Raw genomic sequence first — 18,372 nt, 5'->3', positions numbered from 1 at the left:
AAATAAAGAAGGCGACCGAGCAGAGGCGGCCAAGTAACACGGATCAAAGATTGGTCTCTGACGAGGGTCAAAGATGCTCAAAAGGCGATGTCGTTGGTCGGACGAGATGAGCAATCTCAAGCTTGGGGGCGCCGATTCTAGGGGCTTGTTTGTTGGAACTCGTCTTTGAAGATGCAATGTGATGAAAGAGCCAACGGGCGAAGGAATGTTACACACACAAAGGCCGAGAGAAGATGATTCAAGGGCCGGAGCAAGAAGAGATCACAGGAGAAGAAATCGAGACGGGGGAGGAGGGAGAGGGAGAGGGTGAAATAATGCAAAAAAGACAGCATTCTGGCAGCTCTACTCGTCCTTCAGATCCTTCTCGCTCACTAGAGGAAGAGAGTAAGACCAGCGGGCCGGAGGAGCTTTGGTTCGCAAACAGATCAAAGTCGGCAAGGTACCTAGTACCCGTACGGCGAGGCAGGGCAATATGTGAGTGATGGTAATACCCAGCTGGCAGTGACCCAGGAACCGGCATCATGTAGGTCGAGCTTCCCTGGCCCCGGCCCTTCTGACGTGCTGGGGTCCAGCTTGGGGAACAAGAAAAGGTGGGGGAGCGAGAGGCGTAGGTAGGTATCCTGGGTGGTGGGTGGTGGGTGAACACGCAGACTGAATGAGTGACTAACGAGATGAAAGACAGGATGGTGAATGGTGTGTGCGAGTGCGACCACCTCAGTTGGGTGCGTGAGTGCGTAGGAAAAAGGTGCTGAGGTCAGGTATGCCGCGCCACGCCATGGCATGCCATGTCACGGCCTGCCGCGGGCTGGATCTGCATACCCGCGTCTTGCTGGAGGTGGAACGCAACGTAGGGGCCGGGGGGGACCAGGCATCCGCGAAGAGACAGACCCATTAGGCTGGAGTAGGTACTGGGGGCTCACAAGTAGCTGTAGATGCTGATGTTGGTGAGATGCGAAGATGCTACCTACTCTGTAACGGTGAGCCGGGTATGGACGAATTGGGAGTGATTCGACAGTGACCATGTGCAGGACTGATGGTCAAGGATAGGACGAAGACGCGTGCTCCGCCTCGTCAGTGTCCTGTTTGGTCCACTGCACCCGAAAAGCGTCCTGACAACCTAACATAGTGGTATCTTTGCGTTGCCGTGTAAATGGCTATGCAGATAGTGTCCCGTCTCCGAGCCACACGGGGAGGAACGCAGCCGCTCTCTGCAATCAAACCGATGGTAGGAAACGCGGCATGGAGAGTCTAATCAGCAGGGTTGGGGCATGCCCAGTTTGGATCTGGGCTGAGCGAGACTGAGAGGAGGTGTGCACGGTGTGGTCCCAAACGGTCGACAGACAGCTTGCGGCACGGCCAATGCCATGTCTCTGGCAACGATTGCTTGACGATGGTGGAGTGGTTTGCCGCAATGGTGCGGACGTTGAAGCTCGGCTTGCGCTTGCGTCGTCTGCAGACTGCAGTAGATGAGTGACAGGGGCAGAGAAAGGCGATCGTCTTGGAGGTGAAGAATGGAGAGACAGACAACAACGAGGAGGAGGAGGAGGAGGAGGAAGAAACGAAAAGTACGTACATTTTCCTTGCATCAAGTACGTATCTTTAGCCACAGTACGTACCGGTGCCGTTTCGAGGATACTCTTCTCGCTCAGCCACATATTCCAGCTATCTTGGGCCAATCAAAGACCTCAGGAAAGCATCTGGGGATGGTCGGTACCTCATCAGCCACAGTACCCGAGTACCGGTACCCAAGCTGCACTAGCCACAAATGGATAATCGGCGAGATTCGCGAGTTGGTTTGGTATTGTTGGACAAGGTGACATTGAACGAGCATTGGACATCCATCATCATGCAGCACAAGGTGCTAAATCCAACAAGCGCCGGGACACTCACAGAACTTTGGTGCCCTGCGGCTATGCTTGTGGTGCCTTGCGTTAGCGAACGGGGCTGAGTCTCCACGCTGCGCAACTCTCCCAGCTTACCTTCCGGTGGCATCTTTTTTCAGTGTGACTTACACTATGGTGATGCACCACGCAGCTCTCGTCTCTTCAGGAATAGAAACGGCCCAGTCCAATAGTCTTTAGCTGTGTCCCGTCCACATGCAAGACGATACGCCGGCATGATGCTGGAAGACGCGGTCTTCCGGTGTGTCATCTCCAGTGAAGAACGGCGGTCTGTCGCCACGCTCCTTGGGTTGCTTGATTGTCGGTCTCCTCTTGTCTTCGGTGTCCCGAAAAGGTAACCTTCTTTCAGCATCTTCATCAGCAATCACCTGCTTCAACTCTCACCTATGCAAAACTCAAATCTCCAACTCGGTCCCTCACCTTCTAGGTACTTCAGCTCACCCGCCCCGTTGAAACTCAAATCTCGCATCCCCTCCGTCTTACACATGCTAGGAGGCTGGAGTAAAGGGCACCATCGCCGTGCAGTCAGACTGTCAACTTTTAAGAATATTACTAAAATGTGACCCTCCTCTCCTCACTCGCGTCCTCGGCCTCGGCCCCGAAAGGACCGGCATAATTCGCAGGATGGTAAACTTTGGGAACCAGGAACAGTTGACTCTCGTAATCAATTCCTCCGTTTTACCTTCTATGCCTCCTCTCTCAGCCTCTCTCTCTCTCTCTCTCTCTCAGATAACCACTTCCGCCCATGATCGGACGAAACCTCGTCTACTCGGCACGTCTTTGCGCAGTCAGCATCAGTGGCCAGAACCACCTCAATTCAGGTCCAACCCTGTTATTCAATGGCAATGTCAGCGAGGCCTCTTCATCTTGACCTTCATAATCCGCATCCACTTCCTGGAGAAACTGTTCAATTCCCATGTTTCAACGCCTCCCATTTTCTCCAGTTTTTTCCGACCACTGCCACCTTTATGCCATTGAGACGTATGTGGCGTACGCGGCAGCAACCCTTCGGTTGCTTGAAGGCTGCTGTCAACGTCAACCTCCAACACAAAAGCCCCCAAGGCACGATGTTACTGTTGCTTTGAAGCTCTCTCGAAGGGGAACAGGTACCAGTTACAGACAGATCCACCCCACGCAGCAAAGAACAAAGACCCCAAACCGCCTCACAAACCCCCCAACACTCAGTTTACCCAACCATGATGATTCAAAACATAACGGCAAAGACTCTAGCAGCAGCGGCAAAAGTAGACGAAAATAATCTCCAACGAAACACGCATGCAAGCTCATCTGACCCATCTGACCAAAAGTTTCAAACACTGGTAGGCCTGACACCGATGCAAAGGAGAAAAAACAAAAAAGAAAGACAACCAGCTGAGCAAAGCTTCCAAGCTTACCCACCAGCTCTAACAAAGCGTCCTCCTCCACACGGGCCCATGCCCCCTTCTAGCTTGACACTCCCGTCCGACATCGACTCTCGGGCTCTCGCCCTTATCCTCCATTTCCCGACGGCAGCAGGGGGCCTCCATAGATGTATCCGCCTTGTTCCTCCCATCTTCCGCAGAGACGAGGCACCTACCAACCTAGGTGACTAAGTAATTATCATGAGTTCCCCCCCAAAACGAACTGTGGTTGTCTGAGAAAGGGGAAACCCCTAAAACTGTAATTGGAACTCTCTACTCGAAAGGAGTTTCCAGGATCGGTCTCGGCCATTGTCGGCCAACCTTATGATAAGCAGCACATGTCCCAAAGAAGAAGAAAAGGCATTGACTTCGGTCGAGAACTCATCCTTGATCCAAAGCTCGCCACATGATGGGGGAACTGCCAAGCTGCATGGGAGGTCGCCTCCCCATCCGACGGATCTCATTGAACCGATCTGTCTCTCCCGTCCATCTTGAGCCGAACCGATTGCTTTGTACAAGGGAGTAGACCGAGGCCCGGTTGGATTCTTATTCTGTTGTCTTCATCCGTGAGCTCATACACGGCGGTGTAAGTCGTGTCCATCCACGTTGCCCCATCCTCATAGGACCTCATAGGATAACAAGATCGACAGTATACGAATGAGGTCTCAACGAACACACCAGATATTCGCTCATTTTAGGTGTTCCTTGACCAACCGTCAACGAAGCATGCCCAAATCCTTCCACTGTCGATCTTCTAATGCCTCCGGCTCCCGCACCTCCGAGCGCATCCGTCTCCTGCCCCTCCACCTCCGCCCCGCTCCCACACGGAAGTCCGGCGTCGCCATGTGTACAACCAATCCACCAGTCCTCCTCTGAACAACCTCGCGAAGGCACATTTGACGTTCAATAGCTTTGCACGCTTGAACTTTGCTACATTCCATACATGTTGACTCACATGTATACGTGACAAACGGTCAATTCAAATTACAAGTGAAGTAGCAAGCAATACCACTGCCTAGCCCCCACGCAGCGCTGGACAAGCCGCCCTTCCCAAGTGACGCCAAGCGGCAATCTCACCAACTCCACTACCACCTCGCCCGCGGAAGCGCGCAAAAAGAGATTCGACCCAGGCGGTGTCTCCCAGGGCATCCGCGGTAACGGGCGGTTATCGAGTGGTGTGCATTGCGCCCGCCGCGTTGGGGGGTGACACTGACGGCACGATCGAACCGCCCGAGAGAGGGCCAGGTAAGCTGCCCATGTCCACTTTACGGAAGTACAATGGTATCAGTGCAGGGCTGATGGGACGGGACCAAATCGACGCAGTCAGACGGCACAGCAACAGCATTGAGGGATGTGTGTACGGTGGTACCTGAGAGACTTATGGTGACGGGCGCGCCTGGTTGAGCAATCAGATCACCGGGTGGAGTGGTCTTGACGATCCTGCTTTCTCGCCATGGACCACGGGTTCGTCGCCAATTACTGCACTGATGATATCATGAGTATTGAAGCAATCACGCTTGCGAACATTGGCAGGTAGCCGAGATGAAAACCAGTCATGTTTGCCATGTGCATTCGACGGGGGCAATGTTGTCTCTTGGACAACATGGTGTACCTCATTTGGGTTGCCAGTGGCATTGGGGTGGAACTGCGCATTCCTGTCTCTCGAGGGAATGCATACGCTCTAAGATGAGGCTTCCCGAAAACGCTCCGACCTGAGTGAGACCACATCGGCGATGGGGTAACGGAGTTTAGAGAGGTGTCTTGTCTCTGGGTGCCGATTATCTTGAATGTGAATAGGTCCCAACTCGAGTGGGTGTGGATTGTCGTCCTGCCGACAAGGGGAACCATACGTCTTGCAGGTCGACTTTCCACTCATCTTATTCATGAAGGGTAATTTAAAGGCTATTGAGATAGTGACCAAGTTCCTGGTCCGTTTATGCTGGAAGCATTGTCCAATGATGCAATATTGATGAATCGACAAATAAGTTTGCTGTACCTGCACTGCACCACCACTTCTCCCCACGTAGGGCATGCGACCTCCTTTGTGGCAAACCCGTCTTTTACTGTATTCTCTATGAACATCAAACACGTAGCTGAAGAAGTTGCTGCACTGATAGTCCCATTCAGAAGTCAGTGTTGATGACGAAGCAGCGAGTCCAGAAATGGAGACCTTGATTGATCATGTGCCCGCGCAACGACGGCCGACTTCTCCCATATAGATTTCATTAGAGGTCCATGAGACTGCGAAATGGTTTCCAGATACTACATTAACAATCTTTGCAGTTGGTGCCAATATTGTGCCATCTCTGTGATCCGGCTATAAGATGTTCAAACCTGGCAGACTTGCATCCATACCGAACACATTGAGTTGGAGATCACTCGTTCCCGCTCAGACTTCGAGACCACCGCACTAGGTTGCCTTTTAGAATATACGAATTGAGCCAATGAATCTACCCAGTGAGTTCTGACAGCTTTAAATGCCTAAGAGGGTCTTGATATCCCTCCCAGAAGCCTCTCCTCATTGGACATGCTGTGGGCTGCTTGTAGCAATGACATAGCAAAGCAGTGGTTTTCGAGACCGTAATAGCTCCACTGCGTCTACGGCAGTGTTTTAATCATCTTTTACAGTTGAAATGCCTCTGTAATCGTTTCTTAGGATCCGGCTTCATCTCAACCGCTCTGATACTTCTCAGATGTGTACACCATGCAACTCAGCTCACACCCAGATTCAGAATCGCAAAGTCCAAGTCAACCAGGATGTTTTGCGGAACTGGTTTTAAATAAACTAGCCTCCAAAGTACTTGGTACCTTAGTGTTGAAGACGTTTAAGCGATTGAGAATATCCCGGCGGTGACTGCCGATATGTTCACCCCAGAGTTGTATTTCAGACTTGAGCCCCAAGAGCACCGTAACACCGAGAGCACGTCAGAACGCTTGAATCAAACAGGTCCTTTGTGAAGGCCAATTTTTTAGGTTTAGCAACCTTGTTTAACCGCCCGGAAAGGAGGCTAACAAGACCGGGGTTCTTTACCATGGATCATTGGTGAAGTTGGTAAAAGCAGTAGTTGGAAGTCTTCCGAACCAACGAACAGTCACAGTTTTCATGATACGACCATGTCCACTATCGCCTTGGAGCACACCGTTGAACAGTCTAGCTTGGATCAACTGAAGATATTCTGATCGCTCGTAATCAGCTCTATTTTGCAAGTCATGCGGCTTCATCACAACCTTGCCCCAACGCCAACATCGTAACATGACTCAAATCAACAAGACACGCGGCGTACTAACATCAATCCACCTGAACTGTACACCGTCCAACACGAACCTCCATCCCCAACCCATCTTGAGTATCAATCCACTACATTACGCCTTCCAAGCAGTCTTCCTCAACCAGTCCCCAACAACCCTCATAACCTTAACCGCCTTGGCATTCCCATCCCTCACACTCTCCGGATCCGACACCGCAGCCCCCATCTCATGAAAATCAAACGCGTGAATCACATCCGGCACCAACAACCACTTGACACTGCCCCTCCCATCCTTCACCTCCCATCCAAACCTCTCGTCCCCAGACTCCACCAACTCCTGCGTCTTGGCCACCTCGTTCCTGCCCGCCATCCCGGACGTAGGCTTCCCCTTCCCGCCGAGCTTACACGCCAGCTCCCACGCCTCGTAGGCGAGGTAATCCAGTTCCGCCGCGACGATACACACGTTATCCGGAAAATCGCTCCTCTCAGCATACAGCGGCGAAATCCGCGTGTCGCGTAGGTTCGTGCCGTAGGGGATGTAACTCCAATCAAACACTTCCGCAAAATCCAGCACGAAATCCTTCTTCTGACCGCGGATACCAGGTAATTGCCCAACTTTATACGGCCTCCGATTCCTCTTCGACGGCGTCGGCGTAACAAAGTCCGTGGGCGGGTAAATCGGCACAATCGCCTTTGGCGCAGCCGTCTTGTGCTCCCTCACGCTCTTCGTCTGCGAAAGACACAGCGTGAGGTTCCCGCCCGCGCTGAACCCGCCCATGGCGATGCGCGACTTGTCAATGGGGAGGGACTCGTCGTCGACGATGGCGAGGTAGAGGGCCTCTAGGTCGTGGAGGGCGTGCGGCCAGGGCGCCCAGGGGGCTTTCCAGTAGTGGAGGGCGATGACGAGGCAGTTGTTGAGGTCGGAGAAGGTGCGGTTCCATTCGTCGTCGTCGTCCGGAACGCCGATAGAGAAGCCGCCTCCGTGGATTGTGAAGAGCGTGGGGAGGGTTTGCGGGGAGGTTTGGTCGTAGTCGGAGGGGAAGAAGATGCTGCGGCGGGTTGGTTAGCTGTGTCTTTATTTCTTTGACGACTTTTGAATTTCGTGTTTCTGCTTATTGGAAGGGAGAACATACCGAACGGGCAACGCCTTTCTGCAGTCATACTGCTTGATAAGATCGGGCCGTATGGCAGGTGGCCAAAAGTACGATCTCCATGCCTCAAAGCCTGCCTTTTGAAAGTACCAATGCTGTAACGTCGAAATCTTAGTGCCGTACACGATGCGGTTGAGCATCGAAGGCGCCTGCTGGTACACCGGTTTCCCGGACTCTGCGTTGCCTGCTACACCCATATTTGCCATGTCTCGGAAGGGAGGTCCTTCACACCTTTGCGACAAGGGTGCTGTCGACGTTATATGATCACTGCCAATGCCCGTTCAAACTCGTAGAACGGAATGACTGAAAAGCTGTTCGCCGGTGACGTTACGGAGTCGGAGAGGTCAATGGTCCCGAGACAACGAGAGAAAAAGAATCTGCCAGAATAACAGAGCGCATTAGCCGCGACGTGTCCTTTCTCATAAACGGACGAACGACTTCAGGCTGGGACGGGACGAGAATCAGCAGCAGAACGACAGGAGCCACAGAGAGGCGTCATTGTGCGTTTTGACGTGACTTGAAGGCAGAGAGAGAGAGAAGGAGGCCTGCTCGGCGTGCCGGAGTCTCGGTTTCAAGAGGGGTTCTTCCTTTAGCAAAAGGGAATGGCCTGATGTTCGAGCTTGCTTGCGTCCGGGAATCGCAAAGACACCGAGTACCCGGACGAACGATGACCAAGGAAGGCAAAGGAGCACGGGCGGTGATGACGGTGATGGCGAAGGAAACACGGCTAGACTTACATGATTGATAGTGGCGTAGATGAATTGCGACGGATGAGAAGATGTAGAATCAGGCACTTTGGTCGTGTAAATCAGAATCGTAGTCAGTCAGCTCGATGATTGCTTGCTGATTCGCCTGGCTTCTCAATCCCAGGTCCTTACCTCATCATACTGCCCTCTCACTCAATGTCATGCTATACCGCAGTCCCATGAAGACACCCATTTGCTTTCTTCTCCCACCAGGAAACAAGAACGGGGGAGTGGGAGGGTCCAGGGGTGCAGAGTGCGTGGTCACGTTCATGCTACAGCTTGCTTGCCCGGCACGTCAAACAGCTAGGTCGGGGGGGCTCAGGCACAAGGTCTGCGCATTGTCGGACGGGATGCATGTTGCCTGTGCTTGACTCCAGTGCGTGTTTCTGGTTTTTGGCTGGTTCCTGGTCGAGACATTGAGGGGTCGATGTTTCCCCCCCAACAATAATACCTTCATGTTAAGACCTCTTATCGTTATCGTCTCTTTTACCAGGAAATAAGACAAGGTAGTGTGGGCAGGTCAACGGTAGCTGAGGTATTGGCCCCAAGCTCCGAGCATGAAAGTCCCCTTTTCCTGGCCCGTCCCATCTGTCAGGTAACCAAATCAAATCAGTCAGCTCGGGTGGCTGTGTCTGACTCATTAGGTGTAAGGATACGCTTGGGACTCTCCTACAGCAGCTTCTTATTATTGCTTTTCACGGTGCTCACTTGGTCCATTGAGAAAGGTGATCTCGGCATGGCGCTTCCGAAATGCGGCCGGAGCTCCGGTGGGATGGCCGGACTCGAGACCGCCCAGCCGCTTCTAATACTCATCACTAACTCCCAAATCATCGTGAAAACCCTGAAGACGTGACAGATAAAGACTGGAGGGAAAGGAGAACGACCACAGTTCACATCAAGGAAGCCCAGCTCCGTGCATGTTCTCCATTCAATCATACTTTACAGATGCAGCGTAAACCAAACACGTAATTGTACAAAACGGTGACTCCTAACCGTCTACTCATCGCATTAAGCCATGGGCGCGTCTATTCATCTCAAAGGCTTGTCGGCTTCTGCACCACAACCTCTTCGTCGTCATCCGGATCCTCAATGCTTGTCCGCCGAGCAGCCTCGACAGCCGCCTGGACCGGCTTCTCGTCGTCTCCCGTCGCCGTCTCTTCCAATGGCCCCCTCTCGCCTTCATCTTTACCATCCTTCTTGCCTGCAAACGGCCACAGCCCACTGAAAGCTTTGCCTCCTGAAGCACCCTGCGGCGGGTGGACCGCAAGAGGCTTCAGGATCGCCTTCTCGTTGGGATCCGTGCCCGGCGCTGGCTCCACCTCGGGCATGGCGAAATCACCAAACTCCTCATCGTCGTCTTCTTCGTCCGAATCATCTTGACCATCAAATCGTGGCTGTCCCTGACGTCCCACTCCTCGCCACCATGAGCCGCTTCCTGGTTGACCCCAGGCACCTGCAACAGCTGCCGCTGCCCCTGGGCCATGGCGGTCTCCGTCATCCTCATCGCTCGAATTTTCTTCGTCATCTTCGTCGTCGGCGAACGGGTTTTCCGGCCGCTCCCCCTCGCCCTCGCCTTTGTCGTCCTCATCTTCTTCTTGCGAAGCAGTGGCCTGGTTCTTCTGGTGCATAGCCAGACGAGCCGCAAGCTGCAACCGCGCTCTGGAAGGAGGGTTGTTCAATGGCGGCGGCGGCGGTGGAGGCGGGGGAATCGATGGCGGGTTGAGAGACGATGAGGCGTTGTTCAATGGATCGGTATAAGCCCGGAACTAGTAAATGAGTGTTAGCCGAGGGAGTATCATTCTGACATTTGCGCACGATGTAAGAAAGGTTCCGGAAGCAAGTTTCGTTATTGTCGTTTTGCTGTCAAAGATGACCCGGATCGCAAGCGGTTGAAGTGGATAAGAAAAGTCCCAAGTTGTCTGATATCCCAAGGAATCGACGCCGGCACGAACAAGGACGTGTGATCCTACACTACTCGCCGCCACAAGATATATCATGAATACGCCCAACACCACCCTCTCACATATACCTCCCAGGCCCTCTCTATTCTCCCATGCTCTCATCCTCAACATGTCTATCCATTCTCCTTCTAAGCCATGACACAAAACTGAGGGGGGCCCAGATCATGCGCATTTCCTCATCAGACTCCACATCTCCGAGCTCATCGTCCCGTGCCTCCTCATCATCCTGAGATACAAAAATCGGCAAATCGTTGCTCTCGTCCTCTACATCTATACTATGTCCAAAGTCATCGCCGGCGCCGTCGGTGTCATCCTCTTGGGATACTCGACTGTTGTAGGGTCTTCCGTCCTCGTCTGCGTACTACGCATCCGTTTTTCGGTCCTTCTTCTCGTCCTCGTCGGGGTTGTTGTCGTCGATAAGAGATTGCGTCCAAGGGTCCAATGCAGGTGGTTCCATCTCACGGAGCTCTGAGAGCATATCACTCACCTCATTGTTGACATCATCTTCATTCTCTTCTTCCCCTTCGTCCTCCTCGTCACTGGAGCTGCCGAAGCCAGACATGAGAGTGCCTGAGCTGATAGCGAACGGCCCAATGCCGTTACCACTGCTTTCCTGAAGGTCCGCGTTGCCGTTGAGTCCCGCGTCAGCCAGCGCGTTGGAGCCAGTGTTACTCTGGGAGTTGGAGAATGATGATCCTAGGCCAGAGAGACCAACTGCTGCCAGCCCGTTGCCAGACATGCCGGCCCGGTTGCCCATAGCCACCTCGGGGCGGACTCCGCCAAGAATGGCATTGTCTCGCTCGCGAGTCTCAGCGAGGGCGCCTTCGACGTAGCTAATCCATCGCGGGTCCATAACCCGTTCAAGGACAGTCTCAGACAAGAGTTCAGGAGGGTGACGTTCCGTAAACTTCACCACCTCTTCAGCGATGAGAGTGAGATGTCCCATGTAACCCATGCGAGTCTTCATCCTGGCCTGTGACTCGTCACTAGCGAGTTGGCCCTTGATGATAGCCGTCGTTATATCCGCAGCCTCGAACAGCGAAACCGCCAAGGTAGGGTTGTAGCCTCTGTCCATAGGCCCGTTAAAAACCTGCTGAACAATATCATATACCACGTTATGGAGAAAGTTGTTCCACGGGTAGGCAAAGAAGAAGGACTATGCTCTGATTAGCTTGGGTCGGTGGCGCAACGTCACGATAAACTCACCAGGATCGTAGGCACAACACGATATTCGACAAATTGCACCTTGAGGTAGTCGCCAACGACGGGCTTCACGCTGTTCGGGTCGGGCCGATCGGGGACAGCAGGTGGCGCGTCTCCAGCCTCCTTTGTCGTGTCGTCGTCAATTCCTGGAGCTATAGGGGCTTCTGGCACCTCGGGAACCGGAGAGGCCATGGGAACTTCTGGAGCTGGCTCAACTTCGGATTCGACCTCCTTAGATGCATCGTCCTTATCCGCCTTCGTATCGGGATCAGATGTGGACTTGGAGAACAAGGGCGCTGGCATGTCTTCGGGGTGCTGGGGGGGTTCAGGCACAGTCGGCGCGGCCTCTGCTGGCTCTGTCTTTGCCTCCGAATCGGTGGCGCTAGGTGTGTAAACAACAGAAGAGTCGGACTCATCGCCCTTCTGGTTCTCTTCAGGGACAGCAGTTTGATCAGCCTTCTCGTCAAGTGAAAGTTCTTCTACCTTGTTGATGGTAGCATCATCCGAGGTCTTGTCAGCCAGGTCGTCTGGGCCGGAAGGTTTCTCGGTCTCCACGGACTCAGGCTCTTTTGCAGCCGATTCTTCAATCTCGACGTCAACAGTCTCGGAGTTCTGCTCCAGGTCGGCTTTGGATTCAGAATCCGTTGCAGCAGTCGTCTCGTCAATGGAGGCAGTCTTTGTCTTGCTCGGCGAAAGAGGAGCGACAACCAGATCGGGGTCATCAAGTCGTTGTTCCTTGATTTTGTCATCTGCGACGTTGAGTCTGGGCGAGCTAAGCGGCTCGTCCACAAAGTCGTCTTCATCTCTGTCCAGGAAGGACGAGGCTGGTGCAGCGACAGGAATCTCTTCTTCTGCCTTTACGAACTCGTGGGACGTGTCCTCGTTCATTTCGCGGCTGGGCTCAACCTCTTCGAATCCGTCATCGTCTGAGATATTGGTTACCTCTAAACGACGTCCCTCCTCGGGAGAAGAACGACCGATGCGCATCGTCAAGTCATCCGTAGATGATGGTGGTTCTTCTCCACGGTTTGGGGTAAGCTTACCCTCCGTTCTTAAGCGCTGACGCTCAGCATCTCGAGACGCAATCACGTCCTCGGAACCAACTTCGTTGAGGAGGCCCATGTTACTGCAGTGAAGCAATTCGGCCATCAACTCGCACGTCTTGAATCGATCGAAGCCAAGAGGCTCTATTTTTTCGCCAAATGTCGATTCTAGCGGCCCCTTTTGCACCGGAGTGTTCATGATCAGGTTGACAAAATCGGGAATGTGTTGCGCGAACAAGCGGAGTAGGGTTCCTAGATATATGGGGTCTCGACTCGAGGGAATAGAGTTGGCTTCGGTGCCAACATCAGGATCGTAATCCGAGTTATTCTTCCTGATGACTTCGATGATGATACCGACACCCACGGTCAGCGGGTTTCCACCTCCTAACATGTATTTGATCAGCTGTTCCACACAGGGCTGCGACACCAGCTGGCGAGTGAGTTCGTTCGGGCCGATGCATTGCTGCTCGTTTTGCGATGCGTTGGCCGAGATGGTAATAATGGCCTTGATGAAGTCGCCTGCAGCCGTCTGGACAACCCAACTATGCTCTGGGCTGAGGCAAGATAGCAGAGTCGGCACAACATCTTGACCGTACAGCCACTGCGAGAAGGGGTACGGTTAGCTCTCAACATTGTGCGGGGGGAGGGGATGGCTACTGGGCGGTACGCACCTCTACAACACCCTGGCCGCCCTCTGTGCGATCTAGAGCAATGATCTTCAGAAGCAGGTCCATAATCATAGGGCACTCGACATGGCGGAGCAAGTCGGGCACGGCCTCGGGGAGAGATTTGAGAAGGATAACCATCTCCTCCGTCTTCTTGTCGAACAATGCCTCGTTGACTTTCGTAAAGTAACTGGCTTGAAGAGGGTCAAGAGGCGTCGGGCGCTTCAGAAACTGCCAAAATTCCCGGACTAGCTCTTGGTTCTCCATCATAGCCTCGTAGATGGACCACGTGTCAGATGACAAGACCTCAGCAGCAACGTAAGCATAGCGATTGCGCTTCTTCTCTTGCTCTTCCTCCTCATTGTCGGTATCGGTGGCACGGGACGAGGCGCGAGGTCTTGAAAAGGGAAGGAGGCGGCCCTTGCCCTTGATCTCCTCGGCGGGTTCATCTGGTTCTGGGGTCGCGACAGGCTCTAGTTTGGGGGCGACGACATATTCGAGCAGTGTCTTGAGAACATTATCCTCGCGGAGGTATTCGATAAGCTTCGTGTTGTGCTGCTTGAGCTCTTGGATCAGGTCGCTCTCGTCGAGGAGGTCTTCGACGGTGAATTCGGGCTTCTCGAGGATAGTATCGATGGTGGATATATTGGCGTAACCGCCAAATCTCCAGAACATGTTGGCGGTATTTGTGGGTTGTCTATGTCACGGCGCCGGACGAGTCGCGACGACGATGGACAAAGAGCGATAAAACAATCAACTGAGCAGCAATCCGTTGATTGAGCATGCGAAATTCGTTATCCTAGTGGGATAGACAAGGGGCGTATGTCGGTTGCAGAAATCGAGTCTTAGCGAGGCAGTAAATGCCTAGTCGTTTTCTCTGTACTGTAGGCTCAACGCATGCGAAAGACGGGTCTGGGAGGGGGTATCGGTCGCTTGAAGGACTTGGAGGCTGAGCGAAGAGGCACGGGTCAGCAAAGAAAATGTCTACTACGCCTTGGTCGACAAGCGAGGGCAGAGCAAGAAAAGGAGGGCTTGGTGGTGGTAGTGGTGGTGAGGTCTACAGATGTTGTCGCCGGCGGAGTAGAGGGGCCGGCGCATCGGGCCCAGAAAAGAGGAGCTGATTGATAATAGAGGGGGGAGATGAGGGAAAATTGACGATGCAATCCTCGACGACAAAACAGCCGCAAAACGATGGCAACAGAGGGGATTCTCGGTCAATCCAGCTTGCAACGCGCGTGTTCTTCCAAGGTAGGTGAACTACTAGGAAGCACCAAGAAGCAGTAGGGAGCAGCGAGGCAGCGAGGCAACGAGTCCTGAGGGAAGAGACTGGGCGAAGGACCAGGGTACGTACAAAAGCGGGAAAAGGTAGGTTGTTGCTGTTGTACAGAGGGCGCTCTAAGCCTCGTGCAAGGATAACTAGCGATGGGAGGGACGGGCTGAAGCCGGAGCCGTCTGTCGCCTGTCGTCGGATATCGGACGCTCGAATGTGGTCGCGTGAGCTCTTTCACTCTCTCTCCGTATGTCTCTCTTCTTTTCTTTCTTTCCTTCTCGATGTTGGGAGAGAGGGTGTGTGGGTGGATGTGTGGTTGGTTTTTGGAGAGAATGCGTGGTGAGGGTGAGATGGGCCCCGGGACGTCGTCGAGATTGGATTGCGCAGCGGCGGGTTTGAGGTAAGGTTAGGTAAGGTAAAGGTGCCTTTTGCCCAATAGAATCGCTGGCTCCAGGGACTTTGAGTCGGGGGTCGGTCGTCGGAGTTCCCAGGTTGGCTCTGCCACTCTGGTTCTTTGGCTTGGGTAACGTGGGTGGGCAGGCCGCAGTGCAGTGGAGGAGGGAGAGGTGGGAGAGGTGGGATGGACGGCGGGTGCCCTGGTGAAAGAAAGGACGGTCCAAGGACGGGGTAGGTAGGTACTCGTAGCCAAATCCAACCAAGTATCCGTAGGTATCCGCACCACGGCACCTCAGATAATGTGTTGCAAATCCAGCTGGCAGCGGTTATTTTGCTGCTGACGTGCGGCTGCGGCTGCGGCTGCGGATGTTTGGTTCTGTTTGTGTGTGCATGTGTGTGTGTGTGTGCGTGTGCGCCGGTGCGGTGCGGGTGCGCGTCTTGGGGCCCTCGGAGCTCTGGGGTCGAAGAACCTGACGGAAACACTGAACAAATGTCTCGGTGGGGGGGGATACGTACTGTGTATTCCGTGTATTCCTTGTGGTACGGGTACTTTCCCATGTCACTTCGCTGACTTTCTTGCTGTCACTCGAGGTGCATTTCCATCTCATTCAGCGTTTTCCATTGCGGTAAAATGCAATCTAAAATCAAGGTAAAGTATCTTATCACATTCACCGTCAGTCAGTCATGAGCTATACTCACTCACTACATATTGTCTCGCAATACTCATTCACACGGGTCGTCATGCTTCCAGCTTGGGCCAGGTTCGGGCCCAGATTGGGTTGCCTTGCTTCCCGCCTGCTACCAAACTTGCTGCCGGCTGCCCGATGTCTCTCGGAGGCCTAGAGGCGAAGCAGAAGCAAAGCGAAGCAGGGTTCATTCATGTCTGATGAGGTCAGTCCGGTCAGACACCCACCTACATTCAGCGTCTCTACCTATCCGTATCCTCGCCCGGACATGTTAAGAAGATAAGATGCCGAAGCAAGTTGGCGATGGACTCAAGAAGGACTCTGTTCAGTCAAATCCATGTCCGGGTACTTGCGCAATGCGAGACAAGGAAACTCGCTAAGCGAAAAGCGAGCACTCAAAGCGATGGTGGCGCCGCCTCATTCAGGTTCCGGGGCCTTTTCTGAAAGACCGAGGCCTGAACTGATTGCTCTATTCCGATCGCAGATACCAGCGATAGAAGCAATGGTAAAAATTGCCCTCGGTGTTCCCAAGAAAGCTCTAGGGCGTCGTGGGCACTGGCCGAGTCACTTCCTTACCTCACCTTACAACATCGTTGCGATTCTCGTCGCCCAGCCTTACAGGACTGCGATGGCCATCTCGAATTGTGGCTTTCTTCGTCTTGGTTGCCCACAGTGGGATGGATTTTCGCCTAATCCAGCCCAAGGACTTGGACGGTGGAGAGAAGCCATGAGGGCAAGGGTCCTACCCCCAACTCTGTCTATTAGAGGTTCATCAGCATGATGTGATGCCGGACAGGGCCAGGCCTGAGATGCCCCTCTATTGCCCTCTGTGTCCCTCTGGACTCTCCTGGGGCCTGGCTGAGGGGGAAAACTGGAGAATGAGATGCAAGAGCCGTGCATGTGTGACTGTATGACTCAATTGGTGATCCGGCAGCCCTCCTTGCCCTCATAGTGACTCTGTGACTCTTCTCTTTTCTCATGTTTCGTTTTCTGTGTGTTGGGTTTCTGTGTGCTAGGCCAGGGTTTTTTGTTGAATCGAATCGAACCGAAACACACCTAAAATCTCTAGTGTAGGACTGAAGATGATCTCCGAGAAGGAATTGCCTGGTTCCATGGGATGGAATTTGTCCCAGATGCCCAATTTCTGCGTCGCTGATAGTAGACTAAGTCTAGTCCCCCTCATTCTCTCTCGAGGTACTTATCGGAAGTTCCTCGGATGCGATTTTCGCCGTCCTGCCCCGCTACACTTCTGGAAGGTGGATCTGGGTATTTGTACCGGGTACGAGTCTACTAACAGTGTCAACTCTTGTCTTTCCTCAGTCTCGAGTAATTGGTTTCTTATGAGAAAAGGGGGATCAAGGGATGAGAAAAAAAGAAAAAAAGAAGAAATCCATCACTGTTTCTTATTCGGCTCCCTCCTCGCTTCACTGTGTAATCAATAATCAGGGGCTAGCCTTGTTCATCTCATGTCACTCCTCATCCCCTTCTCTCCGTCACCCTGTCCGCGAATAAGACATCAACCTGTAAAATTCCATCCTTTCTGTCGTGTGTCCCATTGCCCAAATAGCAGGTGAGCTCTTTCTTCGTCCCAATACATCTGGGAACATTCCTATGCTTGCATTCCATCCTTTTCACACAGGTACCTTATCAAATTCAATAATCGAGCCTTCTGGGCTCTCACACATCAGATTAGAATGCTGAAGATCCAGCGTAACGGCCGAGCCCTTCAAGATGAGTCCGCCATCGTTCTTCTGCAACCCCCGGCCTGCCACGTTGCTAGCCCTCCCTGCAGAATCCTTCCCACGTTGTCAGCCGATGGCCCCGAGACGTGTTTCCCCCAACTTCCCCAGGCAGCCTTAACCCTCCTGCTGCCTGTCGCCCGCCTGGCATTCCCCAACGTAGGTGGTCCAAGCGACCCTTCCATCTGGGCGTTGGAGTGCGGTTGCCGTTCCCTCGCCTAAAGCACGTGAGATCGTTACAGCTGCGATTAAGTCCGCTGAGCACAGATCCATGCCCGATATTTGACCACTAGAGGTTCTCATTCGAGAACTGACATGATTCAATTCTTGAGCAGAGTTGGACGGTTCAATTTCCATGGCTATGCCTAGCTATCTCAAAGTATCGTGAGCAACCAGAGTCACCAGACTCTTCACGGCAGTTGAGCTTTCTGGTGCATACGGAGATGAGCAAAATTCAGTACTATCCGGTCACTTGATAATGATAGCTACAGTTGGGCATGGTATTTTCCGAGTCAACAGATGTCCTAATTTGCCAGAGAACCACGCCCATCGGCTACCTATTCTAACAAGGGTACAAGGAGACGTAAGTGTTATTTCATCACAGGCAGATAGTAGGCAAGTATCAAGCTTGAGTATCGCAGACGATTTGCTTCACATCTATTCCAATTCGATAGCATAGAAAACTTGGTAATTTATTATTTGACGGAGTCCATGTCAGGCAAAAGCCTTGGAAAGTGCAATACACCAAAATTGCGCGGTTCTCGACCTCAAATAACCCACTTGCAAATACCGTGACTCGCTGATTTTCTCTTTGACGATCGGATGTCGCAAAGCCTTCAGCTGTGAGAGAGGTGCACAGTAGACTCATGTTGAGGACTTCAATTAGAGTTTCTTTCAAACATTATTAGAACCGTTGACGGCAAATGGGGCGTCACCTTCGCCTCCCAAAGCTCTCAGCTTTCT

At 53.0% G+C, this 18,372-nt stretch overlaps 5 protein-coding genes across 5 annotated transcripts; all 5 read right to left on the bottom strand.

Moving 5' to 3' along the window:
* Window positions 1–310: 310 nt before the first annotated feature.
* Window positions 311–887, bottom strand: BDP55DRAFT_417966 (uncharacterized protein). Its single transcript, XM_060567425.1, has one exon. The coding sequence runs from the start codon at window positions 780–782 to the stop codon at window positions 444–446; it is 339 nt and encodes a 112-aa protein (XP_060422548.1). The 5' UTR covers window positions 783–887; the 3' UTR covers window positions 311–443.
* Window positions 888–6,664: 5,777 nt separating this feature from the next.
* On the bottom strand, window positions 6,665–7,906 carry BDP55DRAFT_638406 (alpha/beta hydrolase fold protein; the record flags this gene model as incomplete). Its single annotated transcript, XM_060573109.1, has 2 exons — window positions 6,665–7,598; window positions 7,683–7,906. 2 exons carry the CDS (start codon window positions 7,904–7,906, stop codon window positions 6,665–6,667), a joined length of 1,158 nt encoding a protein of 385 aa, XP_060422547.1.
* A 1,361-nt stretch (window positions 7,907–9,267) lies between these two features.
* Window positions 9,268–10,421, bottom strand: BDP55DRAFT_417836 (uncharacterized protein). The gene has a single exon (XM_060567422.1). It carries the CDS (start codon window positions 10,072–10,074, stop codon window positions 9,481–9,483), a length of 594 nt encoding a protein of 197 aa, XP_060422546.1. The 5' UTR covers window positions 10,075–10,421; the 3' UTR covers window positions 9,268–9,480.
* BDP55DRAFT_417843 (SIT4 phosphatase-associated protein) lies at window positions 10,422–14,206 on the bottom strand. The gene is made up of 3 exons (XM_060567423.1): window positions 13,325–14,206; window positions 11,614–13,254; window positions 10,422–11,563 (listed from the first exon to the last, which is right to left on the bottom strand). Exons 1-3 carry the CDS (start codon window positions 13,991–13,993, stop codon window positions 10,769–10,771), a joined length of 3,105 nt encoding a protein of 1,034 aa, XP_060422545.1. The 5' UTR covers window positions 13,994–14,206; the 3' UTR covers window positions 10,422–10,768.
* A 257-nt stretch (window positions 14,207–14,463) lies between these two features.
* Window positions 14,464–15,753, bottom strand: BDP55DRAFT_417868 (uncharacterized protein). The gene is made up of 2 exons (XM_060567424.1): window positions 15,693–15,753; window positions 14,464–15,633 (listed from the first exon to the last, which is right to left on the bottom strand). The coding sequence occupies exon 2, from the start codon at window positions 15,540–15,542 to the stop codon at window positions 14,823–14,825; it is 720 nt and encodes a 239-aa protein (XP_060422544.1). The 5' UTR covers window positions 15,543–15,633; window positions 15,693–15,753; the 3' UTR covers window positions 14,464–14,822.
* Between the last annotated feature and the right edge of the window lie 2,619 nt (window positions 15,754–18,372).

The sequence above is a fragment of the Colletotrichum godetiae genome, assembly GCF_030913485.1.
Source record: "Colletotrichum godetiae strain CBS 193.32 chromosome Unknown BDP55scaffold_84, whole genome shotgun sequence".
In the NCBI taxonomy this organism is placed as follows: domain Eukaryota; kingdom Fungi; phylum Ascomycota; class Sordariomycetes; order Glomerellales; family Glomerellaceae; genus Colletotrichum; species Colletotrichum godetiae.
This window is presented reverse-complemented; position numbering and strand designations above follow the sequence as displayed.